The 26,155-nt window shown below is 40.1% G+C and overlaps 1 protein-coding gene across 1 annotated transcript in view; it reads right to left on the bottom strand.

The window, feature by feature from the left end:
* Ddc (dopa decarboxylase) overlaps window positions 1-26,155 on the bottom strand; it is an 80,046-nt gene that overhangs the window by 9,306 nt on the left and 44,585 nt on the right. The window contains exons 8-10 of the mRNA XM_027953369.2: window positions 22,444-22,511; window positions 9,341-9,417; window positions 3,684-3,703 (exon numbers count right to left, since the gene is read on the bottom strand). Of these exons, the coding sequence (XP_027809170.2) occupies window positions 3,684-3,703; window positions 9,341-9,417; window positions 22,444-22,511 (165 nt within the window). The remainder of the gene's footprint in view (window positions 1-3,683; window positions 3,704-9,340; window positions 9,418-22,443; window positions 22,512-26,155) is intronic.

Here is a 26,155-nt window from a genome sequence, read left to right on the forward strand (position 1 = left end):
TCACTCAACAAATGTTTGCTGAGTTCACAACTGTTCTGGGAAAAAGGCTCGTCAGCGAGCTAACAGGAAAGATGTGGCCCTATTTCTAGGAAGCTTACCACCAGTGGGGGCAAGCAGAGTTTTGCACTGGTGTCTCTGTCTGCAGGGATGGAGAAAGCTGAAACCCACATTTGTCTGCCATATGCTTCCCATGATGTCCTGACACTGTTTTCTAGACCAATACTGATTCCTTTCTTATCTCAGTGGCTGCAGGGGAGTGACACCCAAGACCCCTCTACTGAAAGACATAGCATGTGTCCATGTGTTGGTCCTCAAAGAAGTGTTCCCTCTGCTTTCCCTTGAATTTTCAGACTTTCCTGGCTGACTGCACTTTGCATCCGGTGTGACTCTTGGAAGGTTGAAAATGTAACAAAGTAAGTTGGAAAAGGACAGGGAAGAGAAGGATGGGCAATTCGTGAAGACCGTCTGGTAGCATATCATGGCTTTTTTAAAAAAAAAAACATTAATATTCTATGAGAACTTAGCAAGATGCTGATGGCAACTCTTTTGTATCTTCTCTTCCTTGAGGAATGAGAGAGGGCCCCCTGCTGGGTGCAGGGTGTCATGATAAGGTGAGGAAGGACCCCCAGACTCACTGGGACTGCCTGTCACCTGGGGCTCCAGAGAAGCTCAGCCTAAGCCCAGCACGGCTCCTGAGTGGAAGGGCATAGGTGTATTTTAAATACAGTCACCCGCCATGCACTGGGGACACGTTCCAAAACCCCCAGTGGAGGTGTGAAACCACAGATAGTACTGAGCCCTACATATTCTGTTCTTTCCTGTACATGCACACCTGTGATAGTTGAATTTAGAAATTAGCCTCAGAGAGAGACAGATTAACACAATGACTAAGAATAAAACAGAACAATTGTAACAGTATGCTGTAATAAAAGTTATTTCAAACTTACGAATTGTTATTTCTGGAATTTTGTACTTAACAGTTTCAGATTGCCCTTTATCATGAGTAACTGAAACCACAGAAAGTGAAACTGTGGTTAAGTGGGAATGACTACAGAGTGTGTAAAATGAATGAAGAGCAGCCATGTCCAAACTGGAAAAGCTTCTCAAGTTGCAAAGAGAAACATGGACCCAATAGCTAGGCTCAGAAGTGATTACAGTGGTTTCCCTCTGATTTTATGCAGGACACTGTGCTAAGTGTATTCACACTTCATCACATTTCATCTTCCTAACAGTGCTATGGAATAGGGGTTCAGATCTTCCCTTTATGGGATGGAAAGCAGGCACGGAGGATGAGATGTCTAATGTCACCAACCTAGAATGTGGCAGAGCTGGAATCGTACCTGCGTACACACAGCTGTTTGTGATTTAACCATGTGTCTGCAAGCTGTTGGGAGGTTCAGGAAGAATTAGGCTAACTTACCTTTTTGGAAAATCTAAAAGAGGAACCTCTCACCACACAACTAACTAACAGCCAGTGAAGCAATGGCTCCCTGCCATTGTTCAGCACGGAGGTGGCGTTCCAAAACCATCCCTTGCCAAGTCAACCTCCTGACAATCGAAATGTGATTTAAGTCCAACGTTTGGAGGAAAAACAAGGCAAACGTAATTTTTATGACACTTGAGTGAAAATGTGCACAGTTTTATTGTTTGCTCATTCAAACATGACTCCCTAATGCCTGTACTGCCTCTCTGAGCCTGACACAGGCCTGGATGAGATGCCCCCGCCCACCACTCCTTTTCACCTGCATGAGACTAGAGTGTAACTCATCAGGAGGGCTGTGATTTCCTGTGCAATCAGCCTCACCTCCTGCTAGAATGTAAGTTTTGTAGAAAGGGACTCTGTCTAGTTTGCTACTTTATTCCTGGCCCCAAGCCCAGCACCTGGTATGACTCAGAGCAGCCCATCCTCACCTTAGGGAATATTGTTGACTTACATACTGAAGCAATCAGCAAGAAAATCCCTCTACCTTCTCACATGGGTCACCCAAAATGACTCTGCATGTGGAAGTCAGTTTGTATTGTCTCTTAGGAGGTGGTGGGGATGGAACCCAGAGCCTTGTGCATATGGGCAAGCACTCTACCACTGAGCTATACCTCTGGTGCTTCGATGTGAGTCTCCAGACATTAGTCATCTATTTCTTGGGACATTCTTCCTCTATAATCAACAATTTAAAAACCAGTACACTGAACCACTCTTGGTAAGCTACCAACATGTACCAGTAGTTGCAGTTTCCTCATCCAAATAGTTTGGGGAAAGGTACAGCTCAATGGGATGAGCTGGTGACCTGGGTCCTATGTTTTTTCTTTCAATTGGGTTCTGAAATTTCTCTAACTTTTTTGAACCTCTATCTCCTCACCTATGCAATGAGCATAAGGATACCCACTTTGCCCATAATCATGTAAATTTTGGGCAAATGATGCTATCCTTACCTCTTTGGTCTTCAGTTCATAACCAGAAAGAATGCAAAATGACTTTGCCAAACCATATGTCCTGAACAGCCACCTCTTAGATCTAACACTGTCTCCTCATGCCCTCATTCAGTGGTGGGTCCACAGACCTGCCTCACCCTGTTCACTTCTGTCATCCCTCACTTCCCTGACTAGCCCAGTGGGCAACATTCTGTCCTGGGAGTCCTTTCCCCTGCCTGGTGGCTCTGATGGTCTTCAGTTTGGTTTTCCAGTCTCTGAAAGAAACAATGATATCATTCATGTTCATATCTCCCTGTCATGCCCCTATTCTCATATACCCTGGTCTTTCTCCCTGGCATACAACTGGATGGTTCCTGGAAAACTTCACCAAAACTCTGTCCTAGGATAAACCATGATGGCTTGGGAAGGCTTCCTGGTCCCCTGCACTCCCAGCTTGTAGCTACTACAGGAAAAGGAAAGGAAAAGGTATGCCTTTGAGGCACAGCCCCTGCTAGCTTATCAGCTGGAGACATGCTGGCCCTGACAGTTCAGCCACATAACCTCTGTCAGGACAGCTCAGCCCTTGCCTTGATGACATCTTAAGCCCACCACAAAAAGAATCGGCTCAGATCACCTCTGAGTTGACACAAAAAGAATTGGGTACAAGTCATGAGGGGGAAGCAGCCAATGCTGTGACCCTACCTCTTTTCTCCTGCGTGTCCCCAGCTCCTACTCACGTGATAAGTCTCCAAACTCTATTTATTGTTTCAAATACCTTTCCAGAGTAAGGCTAGGACAACCCGGTATTTTCAAAATAAACTTTATGGAACACTGTGTCAAATAAAAAGAAGAGAGAAGCAAAGCAATTTGAGGCAAGGATTTGAGATAACTGTCCTTCTGTCTGAGCACCTTTGCTGGTATCTGTGTATTCTCTCACTCCTCAGGATGCCACCTCAGCAACATAACTGCAACAAAGAAAGAAGGGGCTGCATTGTCTCAGGAGAGAGAGCCTTCCTTCCAGAGGAATAGGGGTGCAGAAGTTCCTTCCCCCTGTCTAAGGGTGCATTCAAGGTTATTCTACCTAACCTGGAACCCCTGAATAGTGAGCTCAGCAGATCCACCCAGTGCCTGACAGAGCCCACCTGATTGGTCAGTTGAGACCCAATTAGAAGGTGCTCTGCAGAGGAATCCTGCTCAGGAGAGTGAGGGACAGCATGCCATTCACATTTTGGATTATAATGGACCTAGTTTGATGAGACAAGTTGTCCACTTACCCTGTAGTCAGTGATAAGCCCTGGAGAAAAGAGAAAGAAAAAGAAACCATTAGACAAAAATGTTAACATACATAATCATTTTCATCTTCAAGGTATATTTCTGTATCACAAACACAATCTTTTGAGGCAGATGTAAAACTGCTCGAGGGTTGACTGGGCCTGGGAGTTCCCTGTGGCACATCTCAAGGTAACAGATTCCAAGGGAGTCCTCTGAAAGCACTATGTTCAGGATGCACATTGAAAATGCTGAATTATTAATGAAGCACCATTAGTTTTGTTTTCTGCAGTTGCAGAAGAATGGAAAGCTGAGATTTCATCTAGTGCCCAGTAGTAAGTTACATTCAAATCATGTAAATCATTCATCATCCATTCATTCATGCATGGGAAGGTGAATTGGTGATTCAAAGAGTGATAAAAATAATAAAGAAAAAAATGGAACCTGATGGGAGTATTCATCTCGGTATTCACAGATCTAGTTCAGCATCTGACGCACAGCAGATGTTCCATGAATATGTATCTAACGAGTCAGTTTCCTCATTCTGGATTCAGTGGCTCCACATTGGTTATAAAAAAAATGGATGTTTTGAACGTTAATCTTCCCTCACACCTAAAGCAATACATCCCAGGATCACATGGGAAAAGTACCCTGGGTGAGGACTCAGATGAGTTTCTACAAGTAACCCTGTCAAAGGATCAGGTAAGAGTTATAAGGATATGCAGTAGTAGCTACACCGCTTGGTAGAGGAGTTACGAGCTATGGAAATCTTTTCCACCAACGTAGACCAGGCAAGGCACATTGTAGGCATCCCCTATTTCCTGTGCAATATCGACTGCAGAGTGGTTGTAGCAGAACTTCACCATGTTCAGCCAGGACAAGCAACCTAATAGAACCCACATCCACTACAAAGGAATGTCCACGCTATATTTACAAGAAATCTGAAGTCATTCCCTGACTGCATCTGGTTCCCTGGAAAGACCAGGTATTTTTCTCAGCTAGGATAAGAATGGCAGTGTTGGAGAAAAATGTAGGACCATCAGTATCAGTCCCTTATTTAATGATTTGGAAGACCCTGATATGGAAGCCCACAGTCACATAGCCTGTCTCAACTCCTGCCCAATTCTCTCATTCCTTTATACCCTGTGGTCTCTCATTAGTAACAGAGTTCTTAAATAAATAAAACATAGTAGCAGAGTCATCAGAAGGAAACTGACAGTGATTCACAGAGGCCACGGTACTTGGCATGTTGTAGATACTCAGAGAACTTGTTAAATACCCAGATGACTGTCATAAATAAAAAATGAATAAATGAGTTTATATGACTATTCTATCTAATATGGTAGCCAATAGCCACATGTGGCTATTGAAACTTTAGGTAGTTAAAACTATAGAAAATTGTAAAAAGTAGTTTTTTAGTGTGATGAACCACATTTCAAGGTTTCACCTGCCACCCTTGTCTACCATATTGGACAGTGCAAAATTATAGAATGTTTCCTTTACTGTAGAAAATTTTATTGTACAGTGCAACTTGTAGTTTCAAAGATAAGGATTCAGACACAGCAGCTAGTATAGCAAAACACCATTGATGAAAGATGGAATTGGCTTCTCAGTGAATCTGCTTTCTTCTTTAAGGACTCCTTGAAGAACTGGCTCAACTTTGGAGCTTCCTTGAACAATCATTTACTGTAAACAATAATGAATTCCTATAAACCATTATTTTCCCATGACAATGATCTTACTTACACTTACACTGTCTTAAGAGCTTAATGTGTCTTAATAGGTCTTATGTGCCTACTGTCATTTATTTATTTATTATTTTATTGGTTCTTTTTAGCTAGACATGACAATAGAATTTATTTTTACATAATTATAAAAGCATGGAATATAATTGGTTCTAATTTGGTCCCCAGTACTTCCCCTTCCTTCCTCCCACTCCCTTTTTCCTTCTCTCTACTCTACTGATCTTTCTGCTATTTACTTATAGTTATTTTTTGTTAAATTAGTGACTTGTGAATGTACATGATGGTGAGATTAAAACTTCATAAGATATATGTGGTGTGAGCAGCTTATAAATTTCAAATGATGTATAGATAAAACAGTACAACTAAACAAGGCATAAAAGAAGACTTGCTGAGAAATACAACAATATATCAATAATGTTGGCATTTGAGTGGTTGGATTGTGAAATCTTCTGGCTTAGCATTGACTGTTTTCTGTTTTCCAAATATAAACCTTTAATAATTAAGACTATCTGAAAAGCCTGTGTAACAGGAGTGACCACTTTCCCTTCTCACTAGAATTCTGACAGAACTTTCTGTTATAAAGAAAACACTCATTTATTTTGACTCTAGCTCAATGTCTTCCACTAAGCATCTGTGGACACTGATTTGTTATCCAAGGGGAATTGTTCCCAGGACCTACTGTGGGAGTCAAAATCTAAGGATGCATAAGTTTCTTACATAAAATGGCATAGTATTTGCATATACCCTACATACATCACCTTGTAGACTTTAAATCATCGGTAGATTACTTATCATATCTAATACAGTGTAAATGCTATGTTAATATTTATACTGTATTTCATAGGGAATAATGTCAAGAAATAAGTCTGTAATTGCTTTGCTCAGGTGCAATTGTTTTTGTTTTTGAGCATTTTTTTTATTCACAGTTGGTTGGATTAGTGGAGCAAGACCTATGGTTATGTAAGGCCAACTCTACTGGCCCGGGTGAGCTGAGACCACATGTGTGAAGTGCAGCCTTAACACGGGGGTTGATCATCGTCCTGGTAACACCTGCTGCTGGGTGTGCTCCATTCACTCAGCTCCTGTTGGAGATGTGAACAGGATGGCAAGGCTCTTGCTTGCAGATATAGTGTTCTGGTGGGCAAGATGAACAACAGACAAGAAACCAGGGAGCTATATGATTGCAGCTGGAGACAAGATCCAGGAAGAGCACAGAGTGACCTGAGGCTGCTGAGACAAGGGCCCTGTGGCCATGGGAAGGCCCAGAAAGACCTCATCAAGGAGAACACATCCATCCTGAGGCCTCTGGAGAATGCCCATGCAGGGACCAGTTGAGGGTGTTGTGTATAGAAAAGGGACAGGCTTCCAGGGCCAGGCAGAAAGCCAGAGTGTGTTTTTCCACAGAGCCTTGCAATGGAAGGAAGACCAGGCAATACATTATCATCTTTTCCTAAGGCCAACCTGTTTGCTGGGAGGCAAAAGTCTTAGTTTGCTGCCATTTTGGCTGGCAGACATTGGCGCCTCTGCCTTCACTTCTGTTACACTGCTCAGTGCTCTACCCAGGGACCAAAATTACATCCTTTTCCAGTCCAGAGTTTATTTCCTCCCCCATAAATTGAAGTGGTGGGATCAAGTGTTCTGTAAGGTTTCTTCTCTCACTAATATTTTATGGTTCTGTGGACCCAAGAACTCTTGAAGATAATAGAAGTTCCCCAAGATGTGGCCTGTCATTCACTCACTAATTCACACTCTGTGCTGCATCAGGCCCCAAGATAGCCCACACACAGCCACCAAGCTGGCAGCAATGAGAGATTTCAAAAGGAATGAGAAAATTGATCTGCCATCAGGAGGTGCTGTGTCTCAGGGAGAGATACATATGCAACTACCCTCATAGGTTGATTAAAAGTAGCATAATAATTCACTGGAGGGTGTTGGCTTAGGTTGCTCTTATACATTTTACTTGACCAGGATCTCAAATGATCCCTAAAAAAACAAAACAAAACAAAACAAACAAACAAACAAAAACTTACACTAAAAGATGTATTCCTTTAATGTGGTATAACAATGGCTGGATCCTTCTGAAAGTGCCCAGTAATAGAAGTGGTGATAATAAACACCCTTATTTCTGACCTCAAAAGAATGTTTTCATGGTAGTACAGCACTCAATGTGATGATGATATATGTATTACATTTCTTTAATTGGTGAAAGTATTATTTTATTCCTCCTTGGGTAAGAAAATGCTTTGTTCAACAGTTAAGATAATAAATGTATAGCAATTTTATATTTTTAATAAAGTTGTGTTCTTTTAGAAATCCTTAAAATTTCAATAGGTAGGCAACACAGGCACCAGGAAGGGTATTTCTGGCTGAAAGGAAGTTACAGGGAAAGGAAAAAAAGACAGTTTGGAGTGGTTGAAGACAACTGAGAAGAAATGTTAAAGGAGACCAGATGGGAATAGAAGGGGCATGAGCCCTGGTACACATGGGGCTGTACCAGGCAGGCTCAGTTAGGATGCATGGTTAAGGAAGGATGAACACAGCCACAACTAACCAAGACCCAGGGATCCTGTCTCTGAGTGATGGAGAGGAAACCAAAAGGAGGAGAAGACTGAAAATGACTAATGGTGAGCTGAGTCTCCTTGCTGTCAGGGGTCCACTGTGCATAGTGCCCTGTATTTAGGGATCATGTAGGTGGCTTTCTGTGCTGCATGCATGAGCCTTGACATTTAAGGATAATATTGCTAATGATTCTGTTTTTGAAAGCATAGAGAAAATTGAGAGCATTTACAAATAATTGCAGCATCTCGATGTGAGCACTGTGAACATTTTGAAATTTTCCACTCCACACATTTTGGTGTTGCTGAGGTCATTCTCATCATTATCAGACTTTAAACGGCACTGCCTTTCAGGGAAATTTGGATTTCCACATCCTGGGTGCCCTCTCAGAACCCTGCTGTGCTAACTCGTGATTTGGCATTTGATTGTGGCCTATGAACAAGAGTAGTAATTGTGTAGAACATGATGTTTTATGTTTTGTAGGAATTCTGCTGCCTTTTAGAAATGCTTTTTATGAGAAGGCATGGAGGCATCTCTGTTGTAAGAAAAGTTCTAACCCTAAACCACTGTAATGGTCTCATAGGAATAATAATTCTCAAAGGTATGTAAAGCCTTTGTCCTCAGGGTAACACTGTAAGAAGGTGCTGTGGGCCTTTTAGAGGTGGAGACTCAAGGGAGTCTCTTAGGTTATTGGGGGTGTGCCCTCAAAGGGGAGTGTGGCATTCTGCCAGTCCTCTCTTTCTCTCTTTGCCTCTCTCTCTCTCTGCTTCCTGGCTTATGATGTGGGCACTCACTATACTGTGTGCTCATCACCTTCCTCACTGGGTTATGCAGGCACTGGGTCTTTGTCACCACTTCTGTCACCAGTGTCTGGCACAGAGGGCCTGCCATTAAACAAGTGACATGCATATTGGTGTACTGAACCTTCCCAGGGCTTTGTCATATTTTTTCTTTACTCTCCTCCCCTGTAGAATCTTCTTCATTTACTTTCTTCCCTCCTCTTGGAAGGCATGAAAATTCTTTTTTTGGAAAGACGTTAGAGCAGACATTTTGTAAAGGTGTTTCCTTATTAACAGGAAGTATCTGTACCTATACTGAAGTCCCCTGGCTGCACCACTGGCTCCAGATGCTGCTTCTGCCCCAGTCCTGATCAGTGCTGGCTCCATAGATGGGTTAAGGGATCTTTGGATTTCCCAGCACAAAAAAGAGATGTGAGGGGCAAGTACAGATACACGCAGCACCCAACCACTCTGGTGTCTCCCCAGACTTGAACGACCGACTCCTGGCTCTTAGATCCTTCGAATGCAGCTTTGATGAAAACATATGTGGGAACAGATTGCAAGAGCAAGCACCCAACTTACCTGAATCCTGATGGCTGTGCTTCAAGTAAACAGGGTCCAGTTTAAAGGCTCCTGTTAAGTCTGTTCTCTTTTTCACCCTGGGTTTAGAAAAAAAGAAATGATAGGGCTCAAGATGTAGGATTTTGGATTGGTCCATGTTGTCTGCTGTCCCCTTGTGGCTCTGCTTAGGCACCTGCCTCCAGGGCCCTCTCTGGACATACTTCTGTATATACATGGCCTCCTCTGTCCCCAGTTCCCTGGTCTCACTCCAGCCCAGCATGCACCGCTTCCAGAAATAGGGAGAAGGGGATAGATAAATAAATAAATAGTAGGTTTTGTTCCTGGTTCTTGGCACACAGCTCCTAAAAGTTTGGTGGTGATAAGAGTTTGGTGAGATGACTAATGGCTGGGGATCCTACATAGTTTCAGATGGGGACTTCTCGCCAAAAAACTCATGGCATAAACTGACTCAGGTCAAACTTTCAGGCCCCCTCTTCAGTCTCTGGGGAAGGAAGATGGATTGGAGACTGAGTTGGTCGTTTTAATCAATCATGCTAAGTAAGGAAATCTCTGTGAAAAAGTCCTGAAAATCAGAGACCTAAGAGTTTCTGGGTTGATTGACATTTTGAGGTGCTCTCTTTCCAGAGACGATGTGGAAGTTCCAAACCTAGCCCTCTTGCCTGCCTGGTTCTACACTTTGTCCTGTGCATTTATTCATTGCCTGTTCATTTGTAACTTTTATAATAAACCTGTTAACATAAGTAGAACATTTTGTTGAGTTCTTAGTTGTTCTAGCAATTTATCCAACTCAGAGTGGGGGATTATGAGAACCCCCAGCATCAAAGCTATGTTGGACAGAAGGGTGCTACTCGGGGGGTCTGGTTTTTGAGACTGGTACTTGAAATTGAAGCCATCTTGTGGGGCTGAATCCCAAAACCTGTGGGGTCTGTTGCAAACAGAATAGAATTGATTTGTGAAACACCCCACTGATGTCTGCAGAGTTGGACAACTGGTGTCAGGACCGAAGAAAGCTCTGTAGTTGTATTTATTCCTCTGTGGCTCCTGGGCCCAGTGCAACACTTGGCCCCTGATGGTGTCAGTGACTGTACACTGGATGAACACTGAGAGATGCCTAGTGCTGTGCACATGGATCTCTGTCCACCTCTCTGCCTGTGGAGTGCTCACAGCAATCGCCATTCTGGATAACTTGGGTCCAACACTCACTAGGACTTGGATTTGAAGGGCAATTATGCTAATTGCTGCTCTGCTTCATTTGGCAGTGGGGACATCATCTCAAAGCCATTTTATGGCAAATAAAGTATCCTAGGCACCAACTGGAGAAGAAATGTTAATCTGATTGTAGTTTGGGCTTGAAAACAAATACAGTGTGAGAGTCCCTGAGAGATCCAATCCAGTGAGCATGAAATAGGATGCCCAGATGAGGCTTAACAATGAGGAGATGGGAGAGAAAGAGGTTAGATTTATTTATGGAAGATAATTGAGGCTTTGTTTCTTTAAAGGGTTAAAAGACAGACCATGTCAGTGGGCAATCATAAGTTGTCTAGTGTATATTCTCTCTTTGGCGCATGGAAGAAAATCTATTGTACCAAACATTGTGTGTGTGTGTGCACATGGGCATTTTGCTACATCATGAGCCTTTTCTAAGAAGTCCCTGGAGGATTTTTCTTTGGGTCCCTCTGTATTAGGGGAAGCTCTGAGCCTAGCGTTAAAGAGCATGGACAAAGAAAAAGAAGAAGGGGTATGATTATCTACAGCTATCAATAGAATTCCTTCTTCATGAAGACCAGAATTCTCTCATTAATGACTCCAGAAATGATGTTTGAACTCATTATTTTTTTAGTTGTTCAAGGACCTTTATTTTATTTATTTTTATGTGGTGCTGAGAATTGAACCCAGTGCCTCACACATGCTAGGCAAGCCCTCTAACACTGAGCCACAACTCCAGCCCTGAACTCATTATTTTTTAATTTAAAAATATTATGAAGTCATATAAAAGGCAGAAAGAACAATTTCTCTGTCCCCCGATTACGAAATAAAATTTGACTTTTAAGTAAAAGAAATTCTTCCTGTGTGTCCTTCCCCTTAGCCCCTTCCTCTCTGGAGTCCATGACAGAGGCCACAATCTTGAATTTGGGTTTACCATGCCTACGTCATTCTACAAAATCTTTTGCACAAATCCCCAAGTAATCTATAGTATGGTTTTGTTTCTAAATAGACTGTAACAACTTAAGGTGTTTAAATATGAATGTCATCCTTCTCTGCGTATTTTTCTACAACTTACTTTTTCTTATAAAAACAGACTGAATTTCACACTCATTCACACAAGTCACTTGCACTCATTAACTTTTGGTGTTTTTTTTTTTTTTTCTTGGTACTGGGGATTGAACTCAGCCACTGAGTCACATCCCAGCCTTATTTTGTATTTTATTTAGAGACAGGGTCTCACTGAGTTGCTTAGCACCTCACTTTTGCTGAGGCTGGCTTTGAACTCAAGATCTTCCTGCCTCAGCCTCCCGAGCCACTGGGATTACAGGCATGTGTCACCGTACCCATCGCATTCATTCACTTCTTTTTCCCCTTTCTGTACTGGGGAACCAAACCCAGGGCCTCTCCTAGTCTCCTATGCTAGATAAGTTCTCTACCACTGAGCTTCAGCACTTTTTTTTGAGACATGGTCTCATTAAATTTCTCAGGCTGGCTTCAAACTTGTGATCCTCCTGCTTCAGCTTCCTAAGTAGCTGAGATTACAGGTGTGTATCTCCACACCTGTTGGTTCATTCTCTCTTATTATCTAATTGGATTTCATTGTACAAACATATTACAACCCATTCATTCTTGTGTTGTTTCCCATTTGTTAGTATCTGCTTCTGTGGGCATTCCAGCACATCTCCACTGTGTTTGTAGAATATTCATCTCTTCACGGAAATGGCACAGAGTACTCTTAAGGTTGTACGAATATGTCTACAACCTTACTGGACAAATAGCACTAAATTAGTCTCCACAATGGTTGTGCAGTGTACAAGTTCCTCTGGTTCCATATCCTGACCAAATATCATTTGGAGAGATTTCATTTCCAAAAATTCATAGTGCTTAATGGTGCTTAATTTGCATTGCTGATAATGAATGAGGTTGAGTAACTCTGCATTCACTAAGAAGCCATATCTAGAGTTTCCTATTTGGTGAGGAAAAGTTTGTTCATATTTCTGTGTGATTGCTTGTCTCTGTCATAATGGAATGGAATTATTAGGAATACTAATTTGCATACTTGGTTGGCCTGCTCCAGGTTCTCCTGTGGTCTAATCTCTCTGTCACACCTGTCCTATACAAGATCAGCTCAATCAGTTGCTTTACATGCACTGAAACTTGATTAGGCAAAGTCTCTACCATATTTTTCTTAACAATTCTCTTCATTATTCTTGGCCCATAAAAATATTATGGCAGTTGGGATATTTATTAAAATAAATATTAAGGCTTCCTACCCATGCATATAACACATCACTCTATGTAGTCAGGACTTCTTTAATGAATTCCCCAAAAATACAGAATTTTTGTCATAAAAGTTTGAATAGATTTTGATATATTTATACATAATAACCTCATATCTTTTCTTAGTATTATAAAAAGGATTTTTAAATTTCATGTGTTGTTAATTGTAGACACACAAAAAATGCAACTTTAAAAGTTATTTTACTTAGAAATTTTTCTGTTTCTCTTATTAACGACAACGCCTTGAAGATTCTCTTTATTTCAGTCATTTCATTTGAGAATAATGAGAGTTTTGTATCTTCCATTCCAATTCCTATATTTGCACTTCTCTGTCTTTTACTATGCATGTTAGGAATGCACAATGTTGAATAGAAGTGATGATGATAGGAATAATTTTTTTCCTGATCTTAAAAGAATGCTTCTAATATTTCACCATTAAGAATGGGTTTACTATAGTTCTTCAGTAGATACATTTTATCAGTTTAAATTCTCTTCTGTTCCTGCTTTACTAAAACTTTTTGTCCTACCTGGGTATTGAATTTTATGTAGTTTTTTTTGGGGGGGTGCCTGATGTGTTGATAACTTTGTTTCTCCTTCAGCATGACATTTACTAACCTAATATTAAACCACCCTAGCATATTTGGAATAAACACAATTTGGTCATGTAATACTATTTTTTTTTAAATCATTGGATTTTATTGCTGACATTTGACTTTGAATTTTAACTTTTAAGTTTGAGTTTGTTCTACAGATTTTCTTTCTCTGCTTCTCACCTGATTTTAGAATCGCTGCAAAACCCACTCTATGACATAAGTGACACTTGCTGTTCTCTGTGAATCAAATTTGAGATTGGATAGAAATCTCCCCTGGCAGTTGAGTAGGATACTCACTGTTAAAAGAATACAGATATTTCTGCTGTAGGAAAATTTTATTGGAACTTTGTAAGATTGTTCAGGTTTTTGTTATTCTTGAGTCAGTTTTGATAAAAGTGTTTTTTGTAATGATGTGTATTTTGTGGGGCAATTCTTGGCAAGATTTTACTCATAAGTTCTCCCTTATGATTTTTTGAAATCTCTAAAGTACATACAGGTAAGGATGTATAGCTACATACTACAGTGAAGACCTTTTTTTTTTTCTACAGCAGTTTATCAGTGATTTCTCCTTTTATTTTATTTTATTTCGAAGGGATTGAACCCAGGGCCTTGCACATGCTAGGCCACTGAGATCCATCCCCGGTCCTCTTTTTATATCTGTTTGGTGTTTCCAGAGATCATTTATTTAATTGCCAGGTCAGGGAGCAATATTTGGCATTGTTGGCTCTCCCTACTGTGTCAATTTTACTACCTCTGTTAACTTTAACTGTTCTCCTCCATTTACTGTTTGAGGGTTTAATTATACACTGTCTCCTGGCTTCATTGTATCCTGAGCTCATGACTTTCTGGCTTTCTTCTTTTCTAGTTAAATCTGTTCTCTAAGTTGTACAGCAGTTGCATGACACAAGTTTTGTTGCATCTTTATTTTTTTCTTGGTTCTTGGTACTTCAAAATACTTCCAATTTCCCATTATATTTTATTCATTGACCCATTTCTAATGGGCCTATAGTGATCTCCTCTTCGATATTTAGGTGACAACTTTGCATTTCCTTGTAGCATTTAATGAATACTATAAAGAGAATAAATTTTATTTTAATAAATAAGTGTGTGGGGGAGGCTCATATACCTCTACATAAGAGATATACACACACAGAAAGATTGCTTTTGTGGCATCAGAGTCATCTCACATTGCATGGGCCCTTCTCTATCACCAGAAAATTCTTAAGGGTTGAGGAAATGGCCTTTGTTTTGGTTTGGAAGTCTAGCTTCTTCTGACAGTGGTGCACATCTGTAATGCCAGCAGTTCCAGAGACTTGAGACAGGAGGATTGCAAGTTCAAGGTCATCCTCTGCGACTTAGCAAGGCACTAAGCAATTTAGTGAGACCCTGTCTCAAAAGAGCTGGGGATATAGCTCCGTGGTAAAGTATCTTTGGGTTCAATCCCCAATTAACTCTCTCCCCCCTGCCCAAAAGTCTACAAAATTAGGCAAGGAATCAAAAAGATATATAGAAAACCTTCCATTAGTGAAACAAGTTCAAGAATAAAGTCTTACCATAACTGAAGTGATTAAAACTGTTTCAAAGTAACTAGATTAGAAGGAGAAGGAGGAAGAGAAGATGAGGAGAAATCTCCTGTGTAATGTAGGTGTACAAAAACTATAAAACAATTTGTGATAAAATTTAATTTGGGGACTCATACCTTTTAAAAACATAGGGATAATATATACCTTTGGGGTACGTGGATGTTGAGACTTTCTTTGAAAGATATTTGATACTAAAGGGATATTAAGCTCTGAGCAGAGCTGTTCACATTTACATATAAAAGATTCAAAATATCAAATGAACAGTAAAACACTTATGAACAGGATAATGAATTCATTAGGAAATGTATTTACTGTGCTTATAATGATTGCCAATTTTAGAACTTCAATTATCTTGTCCATTTCAATATTTAAAGAATAGGACCAAAGTGTTTATGTTAAATTATGGACTAACCATTGGTAAAATTTCATTAAACAAAAGAAAGACACTATTTTTTAAAGAATACAAAAAAAGCCAATGAAAGCAATAAAAAAGTCCATTTAAATGTGATTTTGCTGTATTAGTGAAATCTTAAAAAAAAAATTGCCCTTCTCTGAATTCTGATTTTTATAAGCATCTTTATAATCTATACTCTATTGTGATGCAGTAGTTCACATTACTGCAATAATTTCTGAGACTAGAAAAATATTTAGCTTTTATTCCATGTGTACTCAGTTCAGTGCAAGGGGCCTCTGAATAAATTCTCAGACTTCATTCTCTCCATTTCCTGTTGCTACCTTGCAAAAATGCCATCTGCCTTCATACCTTCTGCAGACAGGCAGTGGGACCATCCTTGACTGAGCATGCTCAATAGATCTGACTTCTCAGCTAGGTGAATGAAGAAAAAGGGATGATCTACATCCTTTGCCATTAGGCTGTACCTCCTGGGCTAAAATTGAGGGCTATTTTCAGAATTCAGAGAAAAATCAAAATCAATTAACAAATTGAGTAAAAGTGTAAATAGAAGGGGAACATGGTTTTGGTTAATTCACTTAAAACAGCCCTTTTTCTTCAACTTCTTTTGTATCCACAAGGAATGATCTCAACATCATCTGTGTGTTTGTAAAATGGGAATCCCTTTGCAGGCATGGACTTTTAGTTTAGTGCTTACAAGAAATGACTAAAGCTTTAAGATTAATATCTAGAGATTTATATCTAGAGATTTAAACCTGATTAATATCTAGAAATTTAAACCTCATGAGGTTAGCCTTGAGATACAGAATTCTATCTACTCTTCTTTCTAAAAATTAGATTATACAATGTTTTTCACTCCTGTTGCCATTAAACATTGCATCTGTGACGCCAGCTCTGACATGGGTAACCACGTGCCCTTTGAGAATGGATTAAATTTTTTGTTGTCTTTTTTTCTTTTTTGAAAAATGGTTTCACTGTTGCCCAGGCTAGTCTCAAACTCCTTGGCTCAAGTGAACCTCTGGCCTCAGACCCCAGCCCCACCCCAGTAGTTTGGACTGCAAGTATCATTATTTTCTGCTAGATTAAACATCTTGAATTCCAGTTTCCTCATCTATAAGTAGGAATAATTAATAATTGCTACCCCAAGGAAGCTGCTGAGAGGATTAGATGTGCTGATGCACCGGAAAAGGAAGTGCTACATAAATAGCAGGTACTGTTCAGAAGGCACTATTGTTGCAATAAATGTCAGAATCAGGTTCCCTTCCTGGAGGGTTTAGATGCACCACTTTGCCAAATTACAGGAAGGACCTGGAATAGAGTAGGGGGATTCTCTCCAGAGAGCCTGAGAACTTAGGCTTATATTCTGCTTCTTTGTAGAATCCTGATGCTGTAATTTAACTTGGCATAGCACTTCTTCAAAACAGAAGTATTTTGTGAGGAGCTGTCAATCTTCCAAGTGTGTTCTCCAGGAGCCTCACACTCAAATGTGTACAGGGAAAGGTTTACAGCCTGTGTGTGGCAGGCCAGTCAGGCTATGCCAAATTAGAAAGCGGGTGCCCTGCCTAGGGCTGCTTTGCTCCAGATCACTGTAACTATGGAAATGACACTTTAAAGAGCCCTCTTTATTTATAGGGCTATTAAAAAATTATTTATTTAAAAAAATCAATTTTTTTACATATATGTAGCTTACTCAAAATAAATTTAAACCCACGTGGACCAAACAAAATGATCTATAAGTCTTTTAGCTGATATGAATTAAGTGTCATGTTCTCCGTACCTCAGTGCCTTTGCACATTATGCACTCACTCCCTTTTGCTCTTTCCCCATGCAGCTCTCTGGTCAAATGCCCCTTCACCAAAGAAGCTTCTCCAGACTTTCCTATCACAAACAATCACTCAATGAATAATAGAGTTAATTCACTGTCTGTCCTATGGGTCCTTTTCTTGTTTTCTACCTAAATCTCTCTCTTGTCTTTCCAAGCCCCTCCCTTCACATCTTTCTAATCACCTGGCTCACCACCTGCATTGGCCTGTAATTTATTTTATTAGTTTCTTAATTTATTTCAGTTGTAATCTATATTCTGGAAACTCCATCCCCTGGATCAGACTCCCAAAGTATAAAAATAATTGCTCCAGTTTTAATTCCAAAATGTTCAAAAATCAAATGCCCTTTCGACTAAATGGTGACTTTTTCCCTCTTGCTATGTTCTGAATGCTTTGTCTCTGCCCAGAATTATATGTTGAAACCATCTCCCCTAAGGTGATGATCTTAGGATGTACTGCTTGTCCAGAACAAGAAGCAAGATACCCCATTTATTACAATCCTCCTTAGCAGATTCAGTTTAGTTTTGTCTGAAAACTAACGCAAAACTAAGACTTGGGAGGTGATTACCTCATGAGGATGGAGCCTTCAGGAATGGGATAAGGGCCTGTTAAGGGTTGGATGGGAGGTGTTCCCCAAAACCTCATGTGTGAGACAGGTGCGAGAATGTTCAGAGGTGAAATGATTAGATTAGGGGAGTTGTGAACTAATCTGTGGATTGATCCACTGATACAGATTAGCTGGGTGGTAACAAGAGGCAGGTAGGATATGATTGCTTTAGGGTTGACATTTTGTCCTGGGTGAGTGGAGTACTCTCTTTGCTTCCTGGATGCCATGCCCTCAGCTGCTTTCCTCCTCCACACCCTTCTGCCATGATGTTCTGCCTCACCTTAGAACTATGGAGGCCACCAAGCCTGGACTGAACCTCTGAAACATGAGCCAAGATAAACTTCCTCCTCTAAGATTTTTTTTTAAATATTTAGTTTTTAGTTGTAGTTGGACGCAAGACCTTTATTTCACTTATTCATTTTTATGTGGTGCTGAGGATCGAACCCAGGGTCTCACATGTGCAAGGCGAGCGCTCTACCGCTGAGTCACAACCCCAGCCCCTCTAAGATTTTTCTTGTCAGATATTTTAGTCACAGCCATGCTAAGCTGATCAAAATAGTGCCCTTAAAAAAGAGAACCCAGAAAACTTCCTCATCCCTTTCCCTAGGTGAGGAGACATCAAAAAAGGTTGTCATCTGTGAAGAAGTAGACCCTCAACCAACACAAAATCTGCCAGAGCCTTGATCAAAGTCAAGCCTTTCTAGCTTCCAGAACTGTGAGAAATAAGTTTCCTTGGTTGTAAGTCAACTATCTATGGTATTTTATTATAGCAACCCAAATGGAATAAGATGCCTAGTATAACTGAGATCAATATTTCCCAGATGCCCATTAACTCAGGTCCCTAGTCATGGCAGTATTGGGAACTGATGAAACCTTTAAGAGATTGGACCTAGTTGGAAGTCTTCTGGTCACAAGGGAGTATGCCCTTAAAGGGGATGTGCATAGTCAGCCCCTTGCTATCTCTCTTTCATGTCTTAGCCATAAGATGAGTGGTTTATTCTACCACATGTTGCTTCACCACAGGCCCCAAAGCAACTGGACCAATCCATCTTGGACTGAAACTTGTGAGACCGTGAGCCAAAATAAACCTTTCTTCTTTTTAAATGGGTTATCTCATTTATTTGATTATAGTATTAGAAATCAGACTAAAACCACACCTGGGCTACTCCTAATTCAGAAACTGCTTGTCCAGCTTCACCTGCACTGTAATTCCGGGAGCAGAGCCTAGACAGATGTTTGAAAGGCTATGGCACAAGCAACGATGCCATCACTGTAACGGCAATATGAAAAGTATTCACCATGAAAAGGAAAATACAATTTCTTTGGTGAAAAGAACAACGAGGAAAAAAATAAGAAATTGTATATTTAGGTGTAAGTGAGACGAAAAGAAACATAAGTTTAGTAAGAATCAAATAAACAAAGCAGGAAGTAGTTGGCGTGATTCGGATTATGGGGTTTAAACTAAGCTAATCAGGTTTAAATCTCTAGATATTAATCTTAAAGCTTCAGTCATTTCTTCTAAGCACTGTTAAGGTCTGAATTGTGTACTCCCCAAATTCACCTGTTGAAACCCCAAGACCCAGGACTTCAAATTGTAATTGTATTTGGAAATAGGGCCTTTGGGAGTTAATTAAGCTAAAATGAGGCTATAGGGATGGGCACTACTCCAATATGACAGGCGTCTTTACAAGGAAAAAAGATTAGGACCCAGACGCTCAGAGGGGCAACAATGTGGAACACATAGGAAAAGGCATCATTTGCAAGCCCAGGAGAGAGGCCTCAGAGAAACCAGCCCTATGGACACCTTGATGTTGGAATTCCAGCCTCCAGGTCCCCCAGAAGGAATCTCAGCCATGTAAACTGTATAGTCTGTGGTACTTTGTTATGACAGGTCTGGCAAACCAACCAAAACAAGCACAGTGTCCCAAATAGTAAATATTTAGCAATATTTATATTAACACACTATTCAAACTCAGATTCCATCAGTCAACATTCATGCAATTTTTGGTGTCATGAACAATATCTTGGGTTTGGGAGAGGCTGTTTTTTTGTTTTTTGTTTTTTATTTTTTTTCATTTTCCTAAGACTCTCACAAAAAATTCTTGACAACCATTCTATTCAGAACCCGCCAGCTCAGAAGAGAAAGAGCACATTTCCTATTATAATTTAAATACAACATTTTGGCCTTTAAAATCCATGGGGAAGTAGAAAATTTATCAAGTATTGAAACCCTGCAAACAACCCCTCCCTTGGCTTTCCTCACCCCAACTCCATCACCTTCTCAGGCAAGCTCTCAGACACCAGAGGCCACTTCTGTGTCTTGGGACTCGTGTTTGTTTCTACAAGTGATCCTACTCTCTTCCTTTCCTTCTCCAAATGACCTGGGCTCAGGATAACACATTTCCTGTGTCTCCTCCCTATGTCATCTCCACTTTATCCAATTTCTCTTTACAGATTGGTGTCTGAATGCTAGGTAGAGTCTGTCTGAGACGTATGAAAACCCAGTTTCAGTTCTCCTAGCATCTGCTCCAGAAAGACTGACATCCTGGGTAACCTCAGCTCTGGGGACAAGCACACAGTGGCCTGGGGAAGGCTCAAATGTTTCTCACCGCATCACTGGTACAGAATGCTTTCTCAGCCTTATTGAATGCACTGCTTGTCCAGAACAAGAAGCAAGATACCCCATTTATTATAATCCTCCTTAGCAGATTCAGTATTTTTATTATAGGCCAAATATTTTTTGGTCCCAAATATTTTTGGTCCATGATAGCTTTAGTTTCCTCATCTGTAAAGGTAGGGCATAGTAATTTCCTGTCCTCCAAGGGCTGCTCAGGAGGTTCTATTGAGCTACCTAAGTACAGGATTTAGAATGAAGCCCACACCTATTTGATTCTTGCTGTATAACTACTGTGGAGGTTATTGGTTTATACAGGTTGTGATAAAACTCTTGTCACACCAAGAGTCCTTCCTCTGGCCAACTCTGCCAGGCAGATCTCCATCCCTTCCCCAACAGCCCTCACACAGCAACTCCTGGCAGGATTTGTTTTTGTTCAGTGCTGGGAATTGAATCCTGGTCTCACACATGCTAAGCAAGTGCTCTACCTCTAAGCTGCATCCCTATCCTTTAAAAAGTTATTATTATTTTGTTTTGAGACAAAGTCTTTCTAAGTTGCCCATGCCGGCTTTGATCTTGCAATCCTCCTGCCTCAACCTCCCAAGTAGGTGGGATTACAGGTGTGCTCCATGATACCCAGCTCAGAATGGTTTTGTGTCTTATTCTTCTGGAAGCCTCCCTCTCATCTAAGGATGCTAACTGTACCTGTTCTAGTGAGTGAGCCCCTGTTGGCTCTCTGACAGAGTTCTCAAAACTCTAGTTCCTTACCAGCTTTCTAATGGACCAAATATCTCAGCCCGCCCCCCAAATTAATTTCTACTAAAATTAAACTTGACAAAAGAGATTTTTGACACACTGTATGAGGGATCACCGCTGTGCTCTTCTTTCAATAAAATGGAAGAACACATCCACACGAGTACAAAAGAGCACTCACATTCAAAAGAGCTGAAGATTTTACAAATCCTGATTAGTATTTCAGACAAAACTAAATCTGAAATGCCCATATGCCAATTAGTTTTTAAAATCACATATCAAAAGTTTGGGGGAAAAGACTGTGACACAAAGAATTTGATGTGAACAAAAGAATTGTAAATGAGGTTTGCTTTTAGATAAACCAGTAAAAGAATAAACTATTCATTTGTTTAAATGAGAGACCTGACATGAGTTTGATTGTGTGAGAGCTATATTCCTCCTCATTTTTTAAGGTTAAAAAAATCATTCATTTGATTACATACTGAACAATTTTGCAAAGCAAAGCATAACTGGAAGTGCTGAAAATTTGCCATCTTGCATACTGTATAAAATTCATGCAAGACCCCTTGGTCTTATGATTGATAAATCAATTTTTTACTCTAAAAAAATTGTAAGAACAAGTTTCTGTGTTTTATCTAGTGCCACTTCTAGTCATCATTATTTCTTTAAACACCATCTATTGTAGGACAATATCACTCACTTTAATTTTTGAGTTCTTTTTCTACTTCTAAATAAAGCCAAAGTGATGTATGTGGCACTGTTATTAAGAATTTCCAGGGAAATTTATTTCAGAGCACAGAATTGCTCTTGTTTTCTCTTAGCAAATGCTTCCAAGCATTTAGACTTGGATTGCTTAAACTTAGCATCAGACCAAGAATGATGATGAATCCAAGATTTAAAATGCAGAAGCAATCTAATTAAATGTATGCACTGAAATTTCCTTGGATTTGTTTTCTCTTCTGCTACATCAACCATATTTCAGACTGTCTCTCTTTGCCTTCTCTTTTCTCATGCCAGTATGTTGCAACATGTTCTAGATGAAAGTTTACAGCCAGGGTAAGATTTAGTAAGAACTCCATCAATGGTTCAGAAACGAAAGCAGCAGTGAGCTGAGCGACTAGGTGAGCCCCCTCAGCTGTCTCATCCTTCTCTGCCAGATTTCCCTCAGGTGGGCTATCATCTCTGCAGAGCAGGGGGTGCCTGTAACTGGTGTCCAGTGAAAGGGAACTTACCACATGGCGGAGCAGTCAAAATTCACCAAAAGCCACTTGTGGGGATTAAAATTAAATGAATCTGCAAACTGTCAAAGAATAAGAACAATAAAAAGTAAACTAGTTATAGATGTTTCAGTATAAAAGAAGACCTTTAAAAGTTTACATTTTTCAAAGGATAAAAAAGTACAGTTAAAATATACTACAGGGAATCAAAATAAATAGAGTTTATATTCCAAATGAAAGCACTTTCAGATTTTACATAGTCTAAAGTCACATCAAAATTTTCCATATTTTGGGCTGGAATTGTAGCTCAGTGGTAGAACACTTGTCCTGTCATGGGAGGCACTGGGTTTAATCTTCAGCACCACATAAAGATAAATAAATAGAATAAAGGCATTGTATCCATCTACAACTAAAAATACATTTTTTAAAAATGTATCTTTATTGTATTTCAAAGTACTAGGATATTTGGAATATTCAATTCACAAGTACTATGTCTAGAAATTGTACTTACTGTGCTCATGAAATACTTTTATGTCCACAGTTCTTTCAACTCCATGATGTAGCAAGCAGAGTTCTTAGATTATATGTATCATCATGAACCAGGAGAAAGTGAAAATTTCATAACTAATTTACAGTAATTAGAAACTCATTTTTTTCATGCAATTGATTAGTTCCTTTGCCAACATGCCATAAGATTACAACTCTTCCCCTTTACCTAAGTATTTTTCTCTATTCTTAAAAACAATATCCAAGTTTATTGTATTCCTAAAAGTTATAGATTCCATGGCTGGAAGATCATGTGTAGCAGCTGCAAACAACCAAGCAGCAGCTTCATCCACCATATTTTCAAGGAGAAAAAGAGAGATTTCAACTACCTCGAGTGGCTGCGGAGGGCACTGTTCATCCTCACTGAACTGCCATACATGAGACTTTCTTCGATTTTTCAAAATACACCCTCTGGTTTACCATCTGATTGATAAATAGGAACTAAGTTCATCAGAAATGCAGGGGATTTGGACACATGTCTAAAGACACAATGAAGCAGAAATAGAGGGAGGTGCCATTGTGCAGCCAGTCTGGCCCCATCTTCTAACGGGAAAAATTCTCAATCTGTCCAAGCCTTGACCCATCTTCTCTATTTGGTTCCTGGGATGGGCACTGAGGAGGCAGCAAAGATTGAAGAGGCCAGGTCAGCATCAGCAGGGAGACATTTGGTCAGCAGATGGCAACCTTCCACATCGACCTACTCTGGAGGTACATATTCATTTCCTTCCAGGTTTCAAAAAAAGTAATTTTGAGAAAGAGACAGGAAATTACAGCAAGTTTCATTTGTTGATAAAAGGAAACAAAAGGTTAAAGAGGAGCTTTGTTTGCTAGGAATTTTATTAGTTCCCTCCTCTGAGGCTGATCTGTTTAAACTTCTTTCATTACCCAACAGTGACATTTTCCTCCCGCTGACAGAGAGAAAGGCTCTTATCTCCAAGGGTAGGGCCACCACAGGATATTGCAGCTCGCTTATCTGACCCACTGAGCAGCAAAGCCCTCAGCCAGGCGAGGAGAGAGTCCAGAACAATAATGGAGGAAAAATTGAAATGACTCCTTGTTGGGCACGAAACACTGTCTGCTGTTGATAGGATCTGGTGGGAGTGCTCATCTCGGAGGTGGTCTGACTGCTAGGCACCCTTCTATGAAAGGAAAAACTTCAAGTTGTCAATCCATGGGGAAAAGAAAAGATCATAAAACTCTCAAACCTGACACCTGGAGTTAGATTGGAGCTTCTGGCCCAGGCCCTGCTCTGGAGAGAAGCACATAAATTCAAGAAGAATTTCCCTGAAGCTGTCCAGGGACAGTCTTTCCAAGCAATGAGTATTATCTCCATAATTAAAGGTATTTGCATGGCACAGGTTGAGTATCCTTTATCCAAATTCTTGGGACCAGAAGTGTTTCTGATTTCGGATTTCTTGCATTTCAGAATATTTGCATATACATAATGAGAGAGCTTGGTTGAAGGGACCCAAGTCCAAATATGAAATTCAAATATGTTTCAAGATACGCTTTATACACATAGCCTGAAGGTAATTTTATACAATATTTTTAAAGTTTTGTGTGTGAAGCAAAGTTTCACAGTGTGAAAATTTCCATTTGTGATGTCATGTCAGAGATCAAAAAGCTTCAGATCTTGGAATCTGGATTTTTAGATTAGGAGTGCTCAATCTATATAGAAATTTATTCTTCATTTTCTAGCACTAAGCATCCACAAAACTAGCTATCAGCAATGAACTATAGAGGGGCTGGTATTCCCATCACATTATGAGAACATCTTGCAAGCTAACCCCCACTCCAGGACTTACATATGTTTCTGGAAGCTTCATTTATCCTCAGGGATCCCTCTAAGCCCTAGCATGTATGAAGCACTTGATAAGCAATTGGTGAATGAATAAATATGATGAGATATAAACAAGAATGACACTTTATTCATTAGTAATAAGGGGATTATTCTCTTCAAAGATGGGGCTTTTGTATTCTATACCTCAGACATTCACTTTTCTGGTTTTACAGCACTATGAGAATTCAAAACAGTAATTAGAAAATTGATTGGTAAGCCTGACCCTGACATGCAAGCAGAGAGAGGTTTTAAGGAAAATTCTCTAAGCAGTGGTGAAAAATAATAAAAGCATCTAATGCATGCTCAGTACTTCCTGTGTGCCAGACTGTTCTTAAGCCCTTTAAATATGATTGACTCATCTACTCGTTATGACAACCTCATAAAAGAAGCATCATTATGAAATACATTTTATGAGACATAGAGAGAATACCTAACTTGCCCAAGGGTGCACAGCTAGTTCTAAATGATCAAAACTGTAACAGAGCCCCAGTCTCCCCAGTATCCTGATTAATTTTTTTTCTTTTTTGGTGGCTGAAATTCCTTAAGCTGAGGATGGAAACTGAGGAACTGGCCCCCAAATCTTGGTGGGTACCATCAAAGGTTGAAACACTGGAATCAGTGAGGCACTGTGGTGTACACCTATAATCCCAGAGGCTTGGGGAGCTGAAGCAGGAGAATTTTGAGTTCAAAGCCGGCTTCAGCAACTTAGCAAAGCCCTAAGCAACTTAGCAAGAACCTGCCTCTAAATAAAATAATATTTTAAAGGGTAGGGGCTGGCCATGTGGCTCAGTGGCTGAGTGCCCCTGGGTTCAATTCCTGAAATCAAAAAAAAAAAAAAAAAAAGGAAAAGAAAAGCTCGAATCCTAACTCTAACTCCTGGAATCATAAATCCTAGCATATTATTTGGCTAGCTGCTCAATTAAATCTACATATGCATACTTCCTATCTTGTCCACTGTATCCCATTCCTCTCATAAAAGCTGTTCATGCCTTTGAGCCCTCGCAAAATGTAGATTCGAAACAGAAGAGGTTTCTTCTATCTTCCCCAGCGCCAGTTTTGAATAAACTTGTTTTCCTTCATCAACCTCTGCCCTCTCAACTTTAGTTGAACTACAAGAGCAGAACCTGCAATTCTGGTAACAAAACCAGGGATTCTAATGGAAAAACTTGCACCATTCATCCTAATCACATGCAGGGGGAGATCTCACCAAGCCTTCCACCCATAAGCAGAAAGCAATTATTTCCTGGTCAATACTACGACTCCCCTGATTCAGTATCTCCTTCCCTGGACACATTTCCAACAGCAGCTTCTTAGAACCCTTCATTGCTTTCTGGGGAGGAA

Source organism: Marmota flaviventris, chromosome 1 (assembly GCF_047511675.1).
Source record: "Marmota flaviventris isolate mMarFla1 chromosome 1, mMarFla1.hap1, whole genome shotgun sequence".
In the NCBI taxonomy this organism is placed as follows: domain Eukaryota; kingdom Metazoa; phylum Chordata; class Mammalia; order Rodentia; family Sciuridae; genus Marmota; species Marmota flaviventris.